General features: G+C 37.8%; 1 protein-coding gene across 3 annotated transcripts in view; it reads left to right on the forward strand.

The window, feature by feature from the left end:
• Nucleotides 1–17024, forward strand: part of LOC575436 (complement C3) — a 62167-nt gene that overhangs the window by 10606 nt on the left and 34537 nt on the right. For all 3 annotated transcript variants that reach the window (XM_775838.5, XM_011663691.2, XM_030997104.1), the window contains exons 3-7: nt 420–601; nt 2843–3040; nt 9361–9413; nt 15213–15362; nt 15932–15974. In XM_775838.5, coding sequence (XP_780931.4) covers nt 420–601; nt 2843–3040; nt 9361–9413; nt 15213–15362; nt 15932–15974 — 626 coding nt within the window. The remainder of the gene's footprint in view (nt 1–419; nt 602–2842; nt 3041–9360; nt 9414–15212; nt 15363–15931; nt 15975–17024) is intronic.

Here is a 17024-nt window from a genome sequence, read left to right on the forward strand (position 1 = left end):
ACCACATACACATGTACGTTCATGTTTATAATGTAACTTACTTGCCAACGATAACAATTATCCAATCGATTTTGTTTCTAATAATTGATAGTAATGAGGTTCATGTACTTTTATTGCCCAAAATTTAAAAGGGTTGGAAAAACAAATTTCTCCTGTTCATGGTTATAGTAACACACACAATACCATACACGATATCCACTAGAATATGTTCGTTATTCTCCCATCTATATTTGACTTCTCAATGTTATAACCTTATTTGTGTACAATAGGACTTTTCACAAGCTACTTTTAATAGCTGATTAGCTAGACTTCAACTATAATGTGTGAATTATGTTAAGCACATAGAAACAATTTGTACATTATTTTAGCACTATATAAATGATAACTATCATAATGACCATTTTGGTTTATTTTTGCAGAGAGAAGATCTTCATCACGGCCCCCAATGTGTTTCGAGTTGGAGTGAATGAGACTGTGACGGTGTCTGTATTCAACACAGATCAAGACCAAGATGTTGAGGTTACTATCTACCTTGAGAAGAGAGAAAGGACGAGAGGACTAGCATGGCCGTATTCATATACTACCGTTGCAGTACGCAGAGGTGAGTCTCTGTAATGAAGGATGATGATGATGATGAGGAAGAGGATGATGACAATGGTGATGGTGGTGGTGGTTATGGTGGCAGTGGTAATGATGGTGACTGTTATTGGTGTGTTATTGGTGTAGGAAGTGGAAGTGATAGAGTGGAAGTGGAAGTGGTAGTGGAAGTGGTAGTGGTAATTGTTGAGATAGTGGAAGTGATAGAGTGGAAGTGGAAGTGGTAGTGGAAGTGGTAGTGATATTTGTTGAGATAGTGGAAGTGATAGAGTGGAAGTGGAAGTGGTAGTGATATTTGTTGAGGTAGTGGAAGTGATAGAGTGGAAGTGGAAGTGGTAGTGGAAGTGGTAGTGATATTTGTTGAGATAGTGGAAGTGATAGAGTGGAAGTGGAAGTGGTAGTGATATTTGTTGAGGTAGTGGAAGTGATAGAGTGGAAGTGGAAGTGGTAGTGGAAGTGGTAGTGATATTTGTTGAGATAGTGGAAGTGATAGAGTGGAAGTGGAAGTGGTAGTGATATTTGTTGAGGTAGTGGAAGTGATAGAGTGGAAGTGGAAGTGGTAGTGGAAGTGATAGAGTGGTATTGGTAGGGATAGGGGAAATAACAGGGTATTGATTGTGGTAGTAATTGTAGTGATAGTGATAATAGTAATAGTAGTGGTAGCAGAAGACAAAGAAGACAAGGAAGACGAAGAGGAGGATGAGGAGGATGGGGAGGGGAGGGGAGGAGGAGGAGGAGGAGGAGGAGGAGGAGGAGGAGGAGGAAGAGGAGGAGAAGAGAGAGAGAGAGAGAGAGAGAGAGAGAGAGAGAGAGAGAGAGAGAGAGAGAAAGAGGGGGGAAGAGGGGGGAGGAGGAGGAGGGGGGGGGGGGAGGGGAGGGGGGAGGGGGAGGAGGAGGAGGAGGAGGAGCTCCTTTAAAGATGTCCAAATCAGACTAATCTTTTAAAGTCCAAGGGCAGATATGAATACTTCAGAGAAAACATGAGTCACTACATACATTTCTCTGGAAATGGGGCATTCTTTCAGAGGATTGTTATCTTATTAGATTAAGTGCTGGTTTTGAAAATAAAGAAAGAAATGTTTCCAAACACTCTAACTGTATTGACACATTTGATAAAGAGCTTGGCTGAAAGATACACTGCTAGCCTGGGGTTGTTTCTCCTTTGTCTTGCTATAGACGTCATTTGAGGCTCTTGATAAATCCATCATTGAATTGAATTGCATTGAACCGAATCTAGTTATATGAACCAATCAGTAAATCAAATAGCATTGAGTTTTATATAGACTGCACTGTATGATACCATGGTTTATGCTCTTTCAGCAATTTCTTTTTAAAATGGTAATCTGAACCAATGGAAAGTGTCATGTAAAGCTTTACTGCAAAAGGTTAAAGATAATTCAATAAAGTCAAAGACGGCAAAAAATAGTTATATCATATGGAAAAGCAATTTCATGGTGAGAGTGTGACAAATACAGGTTTTTCCATTATTGTACGAAGAATGAATTGACGTCATAGAAACCAGAGGAATGATGAAAAAACACCCTGTTACGTGACAAGCAGTGAGTGACAAGTGACTAATGTGAGGGAAATGGGGGAGGCTGATGGGGGAGGGCGATACCACTACTACCAATCACGGATGTTTATGAAATAATATCAAGCATCCTCCATGAAGCATCATAGCGGATGTTTGAAAAGTTGAGAAACTTTTTTAACTTAATTTGTTTTAACATTTAGTTTGATGTTATACAACATTCTACCTTCACATTGTTTAACTCTGGCTATACACGTATCCAGGGAAGGCAGTGATTGTTAGGTGCAAGAAGTGTCTATACTAATGACTGCTTGTTTGATAAGGGGGGGGGGGGGATGTGAAAAGAAACACAATATGAATGTACATATATATAGTAGAGTGATTACTACTACTCGTACCTATTAGTATTAACATTATAGTTTACAATAAGCTGTTGTATAGAAGAAAAACAAAGTTTATAAGTTGAAACTATTGATAAACAATAGCAAATACTGTTTTATTTTTTTGATGCAAAAGAAAATTAAGTTTACATTAATCATTGTTTTCATAGCGTTTTGTTTGAAATAGACTACTACCAAGATATCAAAGACATGTACTCAATAACATTTCTGTTCGAAGATTTCAGATGCTATCCAGATAAATGATAGGAAAATGAATATGAAGAGATAAGAATGATTTTATAGTCTTTTTTTTGTTGATCATATCATTCTACAGGTACACCAGTGACAACCAGTGTGCGTGTGGAGCCAGAGCATTACTCCTCCCCGGCTGAGGGAGGGAACCAGTATGTATACCTGGTAGCTAGTGCCCCCTCCCTGGGATTCCAAGAGGAGAAAGAGGTCTTGCTGAGTTCCAGATCGGGATATCTTCTGCTTCATACCGATAAACCAATCTATACACCCAACCAAGAAGGTGAGTTTAGAATGATAATAATAATAATAATGGTGGCTTCTTGTATAGCACATGTCCGTCACGTTGTGACGCTCCTGGCGCTGCCCCAATAATGCTCACAACATTCCCTTGAACATTGCCTTTATTGTCATTTGATAGCCAAAAGAGAATTAAAGTCTCGGTCACAAATGCCATTAGGAACTGCTACAAACGCCGTACAAAAGATTTTCAGACAATGGAAATTCGGGAAGACAATGGAAAAACAGGGAGATTCGTACAAAATTATCATTCGTATGAACCTTTGTGACCGTAGCATAACATTTATGTACAGTCAAACCTGCTTTAGCGACCACCTGTATAGAAAGACCACCTGTCTTCAAAGACCACTTGTCCACAAAGACCACATTTTTGGGGTAAATACTCTAAGGAAGCTAATGTAGGATGAAAGTTTGATACCAGTTGGTGCAGACCAAACAACCTACATTTTAAGTTAAACATGTAGGTCAAAACCTTGAGAGTCACCTTAATACACACAGCAGGGTCCTAATGAAAGATTTATCAAGCAGGTCAGCTTTTAGTGGAAAAAAACCCACCTACTGAGCTCTGTTTTTTGAGAATCTTAGTTTAAATCCGACATGATAAAAACTTGCACCAAGTTTTTAAAGTTATGCCCAGCGCACACTACACGATCCTCCTTTTATATAATTTTCAAAGAAATGGCCATTGCATTACAGTAAATATGGAAATCTAAACAAGCATCATTTTCCCTATTTAGTTGCTGAATGATGATGATAATACTAACAACTTTTAGTGCATTTATGCTTAACAGTCAGAATTAAAGCTGAATTGGCTTCAAATCGTAGACGATTGCATAAATGGTTTGACGTCATTACAATTCTGTGCCGATTCAAGAAGCTTGAAATCCCTTGAAATTCAAATTTCAATTTAAGCGTATGACTATTCAGATTCTCAATCATTGAGATTTTAATAATTTGAATGTTCATACCAAATACTGTTACAAATTCTTCTCAATCTGATGGTAGTCAGATTGTATAGTGTGGGGTTGGCTTTACGCTGTTAATGTAATCAGGGTTTAATCAGTATCTGAAGGTGGCAGTGGCATTCTAATTTGTTTATCAATTAGTTCGCAACTATAGCAAGGTTAAAAAAAGGAAGAAATGAAACAGGAAAAAGTAGGGAGCAAGCTACTTTGCTTATTCTGTAGCCCTCCTGCATCTGATGTATGTTAATTATGCATTCAATAATAGAACAAATCAAAATCAAATCAAAATCAAAGAAGCTGGTCTAGGATAGATAGGAGATGTAGGTCTAAAATTATCATGAAATGGCAGGAAATACAGTATGCCGAAAGACAGAGAAGGAATATTATGAGGTGTAAAAAAAAAGGTTTGAGTAGTTTGATATCTGTAGTTAAAAAGAATTTCATATTGAAAGGAAACATGTGATTTTGATTTGAATATCTATTGAGGATGATGGAAGTTTGAAGGTGTTGATGAATAAAGATTATCAAGTCTGCATATGTTTTTTAGACTGGATAGAGGAGATTGATAACAAGTCTTTAAATCAGTGCTGATTTATGGCTGTTTATTTTCTCTTTCTCTATACATGTCAAACAAGCAAGTCCCAAAGTGAAAGTACATATTTTACAGGTCTTCACAAAAACAGGGAAGGGGAATACCAATGTTTTCATTTCCTATTTGCTGCAGACATTATGGAATGTTCATCTAAGAGAAATGTTGGGCAATAACAACCAGACCGGGGAAAACAGACTGCAAAGTTGAATATCTGATTACAGCAAAGTTTAGTCAAGAATCATATTGACCCAACATTCAGCCTTTTCACACACAAGTAAATTTGTTTAAAGCCGATTAGTTTAAAGAGCTTTAAACTAATCAGCTTTACTTATGACATCATTCACACACAGAAATTTCGATGCGATCGTTTCGTGATTAACTGCTCTTAAAATGCGCATTGAAGGTCAGGTCATATCAAACAAAGTGCACGTTCCATCCAGTTTAAACATGTATAACCGTTCACACACAAAATGTCAAGCTCTCTAGATACGGACTTCGTATCTGCAGCCTGTTTTGAACGGCGTATGAATCGCGACTTTGTATCGATCCTAACATCGTATAAATGACGTTCACACAGGGAAAATTGTCTTTAAAGCTGTTTAAAACTGTTGAGTTAAACAGCTTTAAACTAATCAAATCTAGATACGATGAATTTTAGCTGTGTGTGAAAAGGCTGCTAGTCAAGTTTACTCTGAAGAATGAAATTGACCAAACATTGCCTCATTCAGAACATGTCAATGCATGTTGGCGCAATGTATCAACCCCCTACCATTCCTTGAAAATTGAAAGGTAAAGAATATATTTATAACAAGAGCTTAGCATCGAAGAGATGAATGTTAATATGTGGGTGGGTTGGATAATAATGTAGGATGTTGGTCTCCGGCCAAGATTTTTGTTTTCTTCTGAGAAAACAGCTCCAAAACTGTTGCGTGCTGTTCAGTGTTAACTCTGTCACGATATGTATTATAGTATGATTCAGCAATGAACATATGACACATTTCGTAGAAATGTGGGATAACCATCAACATACATTTTGAATAATGACCTGTATAAGCTCCTCATAATTGTCAGGGCGTCCCTGATGATATAAATGTCCCTCTATCTCTTTGATGATGAGAAAGAGTAGATGTGCATCATGCCTAAAGTTGAAGGCCATTTCTTTCTCAATTTGATTTTTCACTGTTTACAGCCTAAAGATACATTCTTGGATAAGAATGAGCTTTGTTGAATTTATGCATGTTTTCGATCATGACATTCTCTTAGTAAAGCTATAGAACATTAATGAGAAGAGGATTAGCAGTTGGTGTTGAAGATGCCTACAAACTTAGTGGTTTGCAGAATATGTAAATTTTAATTGTAAAGAAACAAAAACAAAGAGAGAGAGAGAGAGAGAGAGAGAGAGAGAGATAAAAAGAAGAACTTTCAAAGTCATGCTGCTTCCAGATATTGCTTTTTTATTTCTGAGAATATGAACTTCGTCACATTTGATCTGAAAACCAAATGTGAGATTATACATGATTAATCAAGTGCACAATTGGTGTTTAATGAATTACCCTTCCAGACAGAGTTAACAACCACAGTGAAAGGGCATTGTACGGAGAGAGAGAGATTGGGGGGGGGGGGGGGGCGAGGAGGAGGTGAGTGAAGTTGGGAGTGGTGTTTCAACATACAAGTATTTTCTTGTATGTTGAAATATATTGGTTTTTCTCTGAATTATTACAAATGCTTGTGCAAAGAACTTTTAAAATTTGTCATTTTCATGAAGATCCTCTCTCCTGCCTCCCACCCATTGGAAAGAGGAAAAGAGGATTGGATGATCACAAGAGATTTAGAAGCTTTTTTATTTAATGTTCAGCTCACCAGTTACGCCCATGAGCTAGCCTTGACTTTCAATATGTTTACCCTTTTATTCTGTTGATGACGTCTACAGTAAGCTCTTTTGAATATGTTTTTATTTGGATCATACTTGAGTAAACAATTTGAGAAAGAATGAAAATGGCTTGTTGTTTTGTCGTTGATTTTCCCAGAACAATCTGGAAATGTCTTCATTCCGCCGCAAAATGGATCATTACAGACTGCTGGGATGATAGCAACAAGTGCATGTGGTCAAATCATAGTTCTTTTCTCTTCAATGGTTTTTCATTTTATGATCAGAGATATTTTGAGAGAGAGGAAGGTAGAAAGTTGGAAAGGGGTGGGTGTGGGTCAGATCAAGCAGACACGAAGAGGCAGGTAGAGGGAGGGAGGGAAGGAGGGAGGGAGGGAGACGGTGGAAGAGAGATGGAGGAGGGAGAGGGAGGGAGACAGGGAGGTAGAGGGAGGGAGGGAGACAGAGGGAGGGAGGGAGGGAGGGAGACAGAGGGAGGAAGGGAGGGAGACAGACAGAGGGAGGGAATGAGGGAGGGAGACAGAGGGAGGGAGGGAGGGAAGGAGACAGTGGAAGAGAGACGGACGAGGGAGAGGGAGGGAGACAGAGAGGTAGAGGGAGGGAGACAGAGGGAGGGAGGGAGGGAGACAGAGGGAGGGAAGGAGGAAGGGAGGGAGACAGACAGAGAGAGGGAGGGAGACAGGGAGGGAGGGAGGGAGACGGTGGAAGAGAGACGGAGGAGGGAGAGGGAGGGAGACAGGGAGGTAGAGGGAGGAGACAGAGGGAGGGAGGGAGGGAGGGAGGGAGGGAGGGAGACAGAGAGAGGGAGGGAGGTAGAGGGATGGAGATGGAGGGAGATGGAGGGAGGAGGGAGAGGGAGGGAGGGAGGGAGGGGGGGGAGGGAGGGAGGGAGGGGGAGGGAGGGAGGGAGTTAGTTGCCGAGTAGAACTAATATCGTGTTATTAAGAAATAAATATAGAAGAAAGGAAAAATGATGAATGGATTGTTAGAAAGTGAGATGGAAAATCAGGGAGGTTATAAAGGATTGCAAAAAGAGAGAGACAGGAATCGAGAAGGAAGTGAGAGAATGGGAGAAAGAGAGAAAGAGAAAGAGGGAGAGATTGAACTCGAATACAATGAAAATGCCAGCAAACAAAATCTGGATTATTATTTTGTTGTAACTGTGCCAAGTTCCTGTGATGCATAAACCCAACAGGATATCAGGGAAAGACCTTGCTTTACATTTCGGTGGAGATTTTGAGCAAAAAAGAGGGATTATCAAATCATGGAAAGGATGGGAAAAGAGAATAAAAGAGAAGAAACTCAGCTTGAGTAGTGGCTTAGTTCCAGTGGTCTGTCTTGGTATGTAATGGGCTTACTATGAACATGGGTGAAAGAATGAGAGCAAGGATTGTAACTCCATGATTAAGAGGAACGAATGGGGAATGATCACACTCTTTTAAGGGCATGTTGAGAAAATTAAAAAAAAATTTGTAGGTGGCTTCCAATACCAAATCAAATTCAGAAATCACTTAGCAGAGGCAATATTGGTGCACTACTAACTGGTAGTTGTGTTTTTAGGACAGATTACACCAAATTCCAATGCCTCTTGAAAGTTTTTCTTTTGATAATAACGAAACGAAAAGAAATGGAGCTGGTATTTTCTAATACATGAGTCATGGGGATAAGCTTTTACAATTTTTAGCCACAAAAGTTAAAATGACGAAGTATTTCCAGCTTTAGCAAATAGTTGGGAATCAAGGTTTTTTTCTTCCATTTCTGGTAACCAGTTACATACGCATTATTACCACATATTGCACAATATCCTCCATATGATGTAATGTATCACCACTAAAACCCAAGTCATCGAGATGAGGGAAGGCCAGGGTACTAGGGTGTGTTCGTCATGGGGGAAATATGTTCCGGGAGATCGCAATACAGGGAGCGCTATTCCGGAAACATAATGTACCCAGTAGTTGACTGGTATTACGATCGATCATGTTATCCCCCTGCAACACATTTCCTCGCCTTTCGTCATCGCTGTTACGAAGTTAGATCCTGGATGTGGAGGTCAGAGGTCAAAGTCAATCCACTGTGGCCTGGGGTCAAGGGTCTGACCCTATATATGGAATGCTTCTTGTAATGTGTGTGTGGGTGGTGGGTGGTAGAACGTGATGTGCCAACCTCCTCTGCTAGTCTTGTGTGAAGACTTCATGTTCAAGTTTCCGGCACGATCTCTGTATTTTTATGTGCTATTGTAATATGTTTTTAAAATGTTAATCATGTGCCATTCAGCGTTATTGACACAAATCTTGATTCTTTTGAATTTAGAAACCATCAATCAATCAGTCATATGTGTCGAAGGTTCAAATCCTTCTTTGGATGACATTCTGTCGCATTATCCTCTCGACCAAACATGCCAAATGGGATCCTAACCCTACTTACAGTTAATGCCTCTGATGGTGTTAGAATGGGTTGCTTGGTTCAGTCCAGTATGGCATGAAAAACTCATTGGTGGCTTTCATAGTCACTTATATTGTAAGTACGGAATATGATCCAGTTTAATTTACGGTTATGGATGCAGACTTTATCATTCTTTATAGCAAGAAACTTTTACCATCTTTAAACTTTCACCTACATGTACTTCTTCAAGGAGTACAAAAGCATGCAAACTGATTGAATTTCAAGGTTGACTTTTTTCTGTTTATGAAAATTTCTGTTTGCGAAAACGCTATGTTATTAATGATTTGCGAAAGTTTTTAGGTAAAAAAAGTTTCTGTTTTTCTAGTAGTAGAAAGATATCCTACTCATGTTATTAATGATCAAACTAAAAAAAATTATATAATCTGTTTACTATTTCTTTGCTCTTTGTATTTCAGTGAAGATTCGTATGGTGGTAGTGGATCAGGATATGAAACCATCTTCAGAATTGGTAAGCATTTCACAAGAAAGTCTAATCATTCTTCATAAGCTGCGGCCCCGCAATTTTGTGCGTTTACAGTGAGAAAAGCCCGGGCCGTGGCCGAGACTACCTCCAGAGCAGGGCCAAATGCACGGCCACTTTTGGCCTCGCATTTGGCCTTTTGCGCATTTACAGTGCTAGGCCGGGCCGGCCTTTTTGCTCACTGTAAACGGGGTCTTAGTCTTTGTGAAACACCCCACAGTTCTCAAACCAGCAATACGACAGATGTTCAATAACATCAGGTACAATCAATGTTTACTTTAAACTTAACTAAACAATTTCTAGGTGTTCTGTAAACACTTTACTAAATATCTAGAGTGGGTTGTAGATAAGTTATGACCTATCAATATTGTACCAAATAAATTGATTTGTGGAACTTGTAAATACTGTCAATTTTTATATTTTATTAGCATTGTAATACCAGGTGAACAAATACAAGAAATGACTAGCTTTTGAATATCTCAATTGAATCAATACAAAGTACAGAGAGCTAACAAAATACTTAAACATGTATTTATCCTTGATTGTCACAGAAAGATAACAAAAATTGACTTCATTTGTTAATTTATCATAACAGTTATAGGCTGCGTTCATGCTTAAATTTTGAAGGCAGAATGAGCGATCTGAAACGCTCATCGTAAACGCTCATCGTGATCGCAGTTCCACGATGTAGTGTTCATGCTTACTTCTCTGGCTCCCCAGGCAATTCTCCGTGTGGCCTTAATTGGTCTTCCAGCTGGATTCGCAAACCTTCACTGTGCATGCTACGTAGACCCACTAGAGGTCAGTGCGTTGACCCCATTTAAACGCGTTTACAAATTGTAAACGCATCTTTTTTGTGAGTTTACGATCGGCGATCGTGATCGCTGTTTTTCGGTGATTCTACAAAAGTGAGCATGAACGCAATCGTGTTTTAAACTAAACGCGTAACAGATGCCTGATTCTGGCCGTCAAAATCAAACATGAACGCGCCCATAGATGTTTAGATTGTAAGCTGTAGTCAAGAGTTGTATTTTGACCTAGATGAAAGCAGTCACATCAATCTTTCTGTTCAATAGGAAAATGATTTATCGAGACCATTAAATCATTTGAATGCATTCTGGCCTAAAATGGAAAAAGTCTATAAAAGCTACCTGTACGTGTACGTGAAAGCTTTTGGCATAGGCCTGTCCTCATCAGCTCGGGTTTGCCAAATAACCTGCTATTTTCAGACTCGGGATATTATCCTGAAAGCTTGAAATGCGTCTTCACCAGACCGATACGCTCATCACAAACTAGCTCGGCTGGGCGCAAATTAGCCCGCTATATCCAAAATAGCTGGATATTTTGGAAACAAGACCAATATTTCTCGGGACACATTTTCTTGACCAAATATCCCGCTAATTGCAACTGTGGGCTGAAGACACAAATTAAATGGTTAATTTGCGATCAGGATATTTAAAATAGCTGTGTTTTTTGGCAAACTCCAGCTGATGAAGACAGGCCTAATAAATCATTGCTGTACACACAACTCAGCATTTTTGGTCTTCTTTCACCCTTACAATGCTCCTAGCCCAGATACGCACATAATTACTAAATCAATATTTATTGAAGGTAAACTTTTGTATCAAGGTCATAAAACCATGTAAAAGGCCTGTGGTTTTCTGCACTCAGCCATGTAACAAACCAATTACAGCTCGTATGAGTTTAAATGAAGCCTTGTTTTTCTCTTGTTGAAGAAAATGTCAACTTCACTTTGTGTTAGATATAATTGCTCAGCGCTAGTCAGCGAGGGAGCCGAGCGATTCGTCATGCCTAGAATCAGAGACGGTAGGAACCGCAGAACATGACAAATGTACCCTCACAAAATTCAATAAATAACTTCGGAAATTCTTAGTTTAAAGGTACTACATAAATTGTTTTTGTATTTATTGTGATGACAAATTTGTGAGGAATTTATGAACGGATTGATGGCTCATCTAAAACAAAAGGACAAACATTGAAAAATCATTGAAAATTGATGGCAAATACATTGTCTTTCCAAGAATTAGAAATACAGAAAAGTTTGGCTGATTTTGTCAATGTCCATTTCATTTATGACCTGTTAAAGTAAACTTTGCATAACAGAAAAAGAAAGGTCATTATCTGTAATTAACACATTAACCACGCAATAGCCAAATAAAGTTTATACACACTGTACTTGTTTCTTGTGAGCATATTTAGCTAGAGTTTTGCACAATTCAAGAACTGTGATTTTTATTTGAAATAGGACCTTTAATATCAGTTCATGATGCTTTATGTCTGGGTCTTTATGACTAAAAGCATATAGTTGAACAACTGTTGACCCCATGGTTACATGTAGGCGCTTAGGGCACATTGGTAGGTTATGCTTGGGGCCAGTAGGGGTAGACAAAGGGCGTTTCATTTGCATGACAATTACTCTCAAAAAGTACCTAAAATCCACTGTATTTATAAAGAAAAAAAATTACAAAAACAAAGGATAAAACACAAAGGGTAATTTAATAGTTAAAAAACGTTTTGTGACAACTATTTTTATCCTGTAAATTGTTTTATTTCTGAAGTTCTCAAGCTGTGATGATGCAAGGAGGGCATAATTATAAATAATTGTCATTTAGAAATGTAGTACGCTGTTTTCATATCATTATTCTAAAATGAATAAAATAATTCTGCAGTTTTACCCTCCTGAAAAAGACCTCCAAGCTCTGGAGCGGAAGGAAGTGGAAATAACTTGTGGAATGGATCTCTGAATTATGGAGGAATGTGTATCATATTGACATGTGTAATATAGCGTGGTTCTTAGATATCATACCTGAGAGAGTTAAAGGATACTTAATTGGCTCTCCAGGGAACCAGTCTAGTTCCACAGACATGGTCTTTAAGTCTCCGTTGAAGCCTGACCTTGCACTTCGGAACTCTTCTCTAGGGCCTGGGTTCATTCACATCAGGACCAGGGATCCAGTCTAGTTCCACAGACATGGTCTTTAAGTCTTTGTTGAAGCCTGACCTTGCACTTCGGAACTCTTCTCTAGGGCCTGGGTCCATTCACATCAGGATGATTTTGTGCCAATACTTTAATGATAAAATAACTTTTTTTGAGAATAAAGTTTGCTCTTTGTTTCCTGGGAACTCTAATAATCCCTGCATTGTGGAATTGTTAGATTTAAAATGTGCCAAAGACACTGTAAATGTAACATTTAAAAAGAAAAACAACAACAAAATCACCAAAAGTATGCTATATATATATTTACTAAAAGATACGGAAGAGATGATATTCCAGTAATTATTGGGTTTATTCTGCAAAAGCATATGATATGTGCACCTTTCTAGACCCCCTTTTGAATTCAGGGAAATGGAAATACTCTTTTGAATTTTCTGAGAGTTTTCCACACTTCCATACCACATATATCATATTTTCAACTTTCAATACATGTTAGTTACAGAAATTGGTTTGCTGTATCGGTATGAATAAATGTGAACACTCTGTGAGAAGAAAAGATTTTGGGTCAGAGACAAAGGAGAGAACGGTCTAAAGTCAATGTCAAAGAGAGAAAGAAACGCCTCCAGGGAAATTCAAAGAAGTCAACTATCCATAACTGTTCTCACATGCATAGAGCAGAGTGATTTATCATACCGGCTCTGTTCATATTACAATTTAACCATTTTCATCAATGTGAGGAACCTTCATTTGTGTGTCACACTGAAGCTGTTGCCATGTGTTGGTTGGTATCTACATGTTCTAAGTAAGAATGAGGAAAATGGAAGGGGAAGAGAGAGACAGAAAGAGGAGAAGGTAGAGGGAGCAGTATTTAAAGGTACTATGTCCCTTTTGCAGCCAACCTCCAATGCTGTAGAACTTTGCAGGAATTATGAATATGTCATGTATGTCCTATCTGTGAAATTTAAACGTTAGTAGTGTCCTCATATTCAAATTATGCAAGGAAACCCGTTTACTTGCTAGACTTCACTGTCAGACACTATTGAGTGAGTGACTGTTTTTTTTTCTTCTTTGGTAATAACATGTGAAAAGAGTTGTAAAGTGTACACTGAGCATTTGTCTACATCAATAGCCCACTTCTTGTGATGGCCAAGATTAAACTGATTGAATCTTTGCGCAGCATAAAATGTATGACCATTCGGTACAATTGTCTGAAAATCAAGACTATTACTTTTGGGCTCTATAGCCCTAAAGTCGATTTGACAACTAATAGTCGTTATTTTCCCACTTGAAGAAATTTTTAAGCCCCACCTTTTTTAGGGAAGTTCTAAATTAGTATTATCTTTCAAATGCAGTTGGAATTTAACTTTTTCATTTTTTTGGCCTGCAAATGGGACATAGTACCTTTAAAGGGGAAAGGCAGAAAGAACGAAATGATAGTAACAAAAACAGTGGAATATGTTTGTATAGAAAACTATAGATGAACAGATAATATGACTTAGAGAAAGAAAGAGAGAGAGAGAGCGAAAGAATGATTGAAAGAAAGAAAGAATGAAAGAAAGAAAGAATGAAAGAATGGAAGAATGAAAGAAAGAAAGAAAGAAAGTGAGAGAGAGAGAGAGATAGAGAGAGGAAGAGAGAAAAGGAAGAAGTACATGTACAAAAAACAAACACGTTACTGAAAAGATAGAGAGAGAGAGGGAGACAGAGAAGGAGACAGAGAGAAGGAGGAGGGGGAGGAAGGAGATTCTAGCACTAGGAATGTTTAACCTTACATATTTAAAAATTATATGATTGTGTGAACTAGAGGCCTGATGATATTTTGCTCCCAAGTGCCTCTTTAAATGCTCATGTTGATACCTCTTGATCATCAAACTGTCAAGCAACAGGTTTAGATTGCAGCATTGATTTATCTTAGTTCGGCATGGTATGGAAACCCCTTGGTATCACCCAGCTCACTGACCCTTCTCAAGTTCTAGGTTAAGAGAGAGACAATTAAAACTTATTTAGATTTAGTTTCACATTGTTGTTGTTTATTTTTTTAAATGTTAATGTACTTATATTTTTTCTTCTCCATGCGCCTCAAAAACATTAGTCATGTGGAGTTGGCGCATTACAAATACTCTATATTATCATTATTATTATTATTATTAAAACACAGAGAAATTCCCCCTTTTTTAACTTCTATGAATTCACTTTTGTAATAGAAGGCAGAGAAAAGAGTTTTTACTTCAATTCTACCATTAAAGACATCAGCATAGTTTCTGGACTGGTATTTATAAGCTACCCAAGTCAGATCTAGCTAAGAGATTATCACTTTTGTTGAGGGATATCTTTCAAAGCATTAATTGTATGACACAAGACAAAACCGAACCACAAGGAGAATCAAATGCTTCCAGCTTAAACCAGTCAAATGATGATGGTTTTGAATGATGATAATTTTACATGAAGATACAGAATCATACTTTTTATTTTAATAAGAAACATTTAAAGGAGAACCCTGCTCTTGTCTCCTTCGATTAATGTTTTAGCTATGCACATTTTGACCCGACCCTGCAAGTTCACCCTGTAGGATGTTGCCTTGAAACGTTGTATTGTGAAAGAACCACAAGAATATAGTTAACCTTGTATACAAATATTTATTTACATTAGAAACGTGTGTAATCAACAAGATGATTCATGATGAGTATAATTGGTTGAATTATTAAGGTTATTACTGCATTTTTATAGAATTAACTAATAGAAAGAAAGCTTCTACCAAGTTTAATTTTATCATAATATCCTTATCAAACTTTTATTCATGCTGCCATTGTTTCAATATTTCTCCCCTTCAGATTCATCTGATGATCTTGAACCCCCAAGGAATCATCGTAGAGCAGTTCAGAGAGACCAGAGCAGTCAATGGATTCATGAACAAGACTTTCACTTTCAATACTGAACCCATGTTTGGGAACTGGTCTGTCACAGTCCTGCATGGTCTACAGGTAAGTCTTCAACCTTCGGTATGTAGATTTATTGATGAGTATGGAGGGATGATTTTTAGGAGAACTAACATCCAGAATACCACCACCCTGACAACTAGAGGGAAGTATTAAACATAAAATGGCCTCTGGTGTAGATTTCCAAAGGATGTAGTTGGTGGTGAAAAGGGGGATATGAATGTCTTTGAAGGGTATAGTTGTTTTAGGGGACCAGGGCATTGTTTCAAAAAACCATGCAGAGAGACAGAGACAGAGACAGAGACAGAGACAGAGACAGTCACAGTCACAGAGAGAGACAGAGAGGGAGAGAGAGAGAGAGAGAGAGAGAGAGAGAGGAGAGAGAAAGAGAGAGAGGGAGAGGGAGAGGGAGAGGGAGAGAAAAAGAGAGAGTGAAGTTGAAGTTGAAGTTTTATTGATCAATTTAAACGTGACTGATAAGAATTCTATAGGTCGTTATGAAAACATCATATCAAATCAAAGGAAATAAAGTGTCTTTGTTTAAGGCGTACATGAATGTTTCCTATGGTTCCCTGGTGATTTTTCATTCTTTTTTTCATCCTTTCACTTTTCAGTTTGAGAAGAACAAGACGATCAAGTTTGAAGTCAAAGAATATGGTGAGTTAGAGTGGAAATGACGAAGTTCTTTATATGTTCATAAACATTTAATGGGACCATTTGATAATTCTGATAGGTTAGGACACAATTCAGATTTGAAAATACATTGAGCAATATCCCTTGTAAGAGATATCAAGACATGAATGAGGAAATATCCAAATTGGTATCAGACGTATTATTCATTTTCAGAAAGGATGTGAGTTGTAAATTGGGAACTGCCCCAAGATATATTTCATCATGTCTCCACAGTTTCCTTTCCTGAAATTTCATCGCTTTTTGAGTCATTTTGAGGATATATTCATGCGCTGTTTTCCAGCTGTGGTTTAAGAGTTTTGATAATTCATGTATGATTGGCCGATACCTCGAAATACAGAAATGATGTTTTCATCTTCGCCCACTATCTATGACAGATAAGAATTCTGTAGGGAAACATCATCATATCCAGTTGCAGGAAATAGTTTTTGAAAACCATTCCATATAATAGAGATCAGCTGATTTCTGTATCTGTTTGTGAAGCCCTTTTCAAAGAATTAGCCTGGTAACAATCACACTCTCAGTGGAGATAACATCATAGAGTTATGAGATAGAGATGATATCCTCAAGAAACTGTATGAACATCAGGGGGGTTTCTCACAAAGATCCTAAGTTGGGCTTAAAAATTAAGGAGAGCCATTTGTAGCCTTAAAATAAAATATATTCAAAAGTGAAAATTCAAGTATTTTAGTGTTTTTATAAAATCCACATCAACAACATGACATCTTCTTGATAATAGAAAATATGTATGATTTGAATCAACATTTTATGCCTTTTTAAATAACTTTTACTAAATATTTTTACAGATGCAAATGGCTTTCCATAACTATTAAGTCCAACTTAGAGATAAGTTCAACTTAGGATCTTTGTGAAACACCCCCCAGGTCCTCTTTGAAGTTAAATAGTAATTACCACTCCGATAAAGCAGGTCTAACGTTTTACCAATGTTGTTGCATCACATGTTAAAAAACCACAAGACTTTACGGCGGTAAAGATTTCCTTTTTCATAAACAATTT

Source organism: Strongylocentrotus purpuratus, unplaced genomic scaffold (assembly GCF_000002235.5).
Source record: "Strongylocentrotus purpuratus isolate Spur 01 unplaced genomic scaffold, Spur_5.0 spur5_scaffold_4, whole genome shotgun sequence".
NCBI lineage: Eukaryota > Metazoa > Echinodermata > Echinoidea > Camarodonta > Strongylocentrotidae > Strongylocentrotus > Strongylocentrotus purpuratus.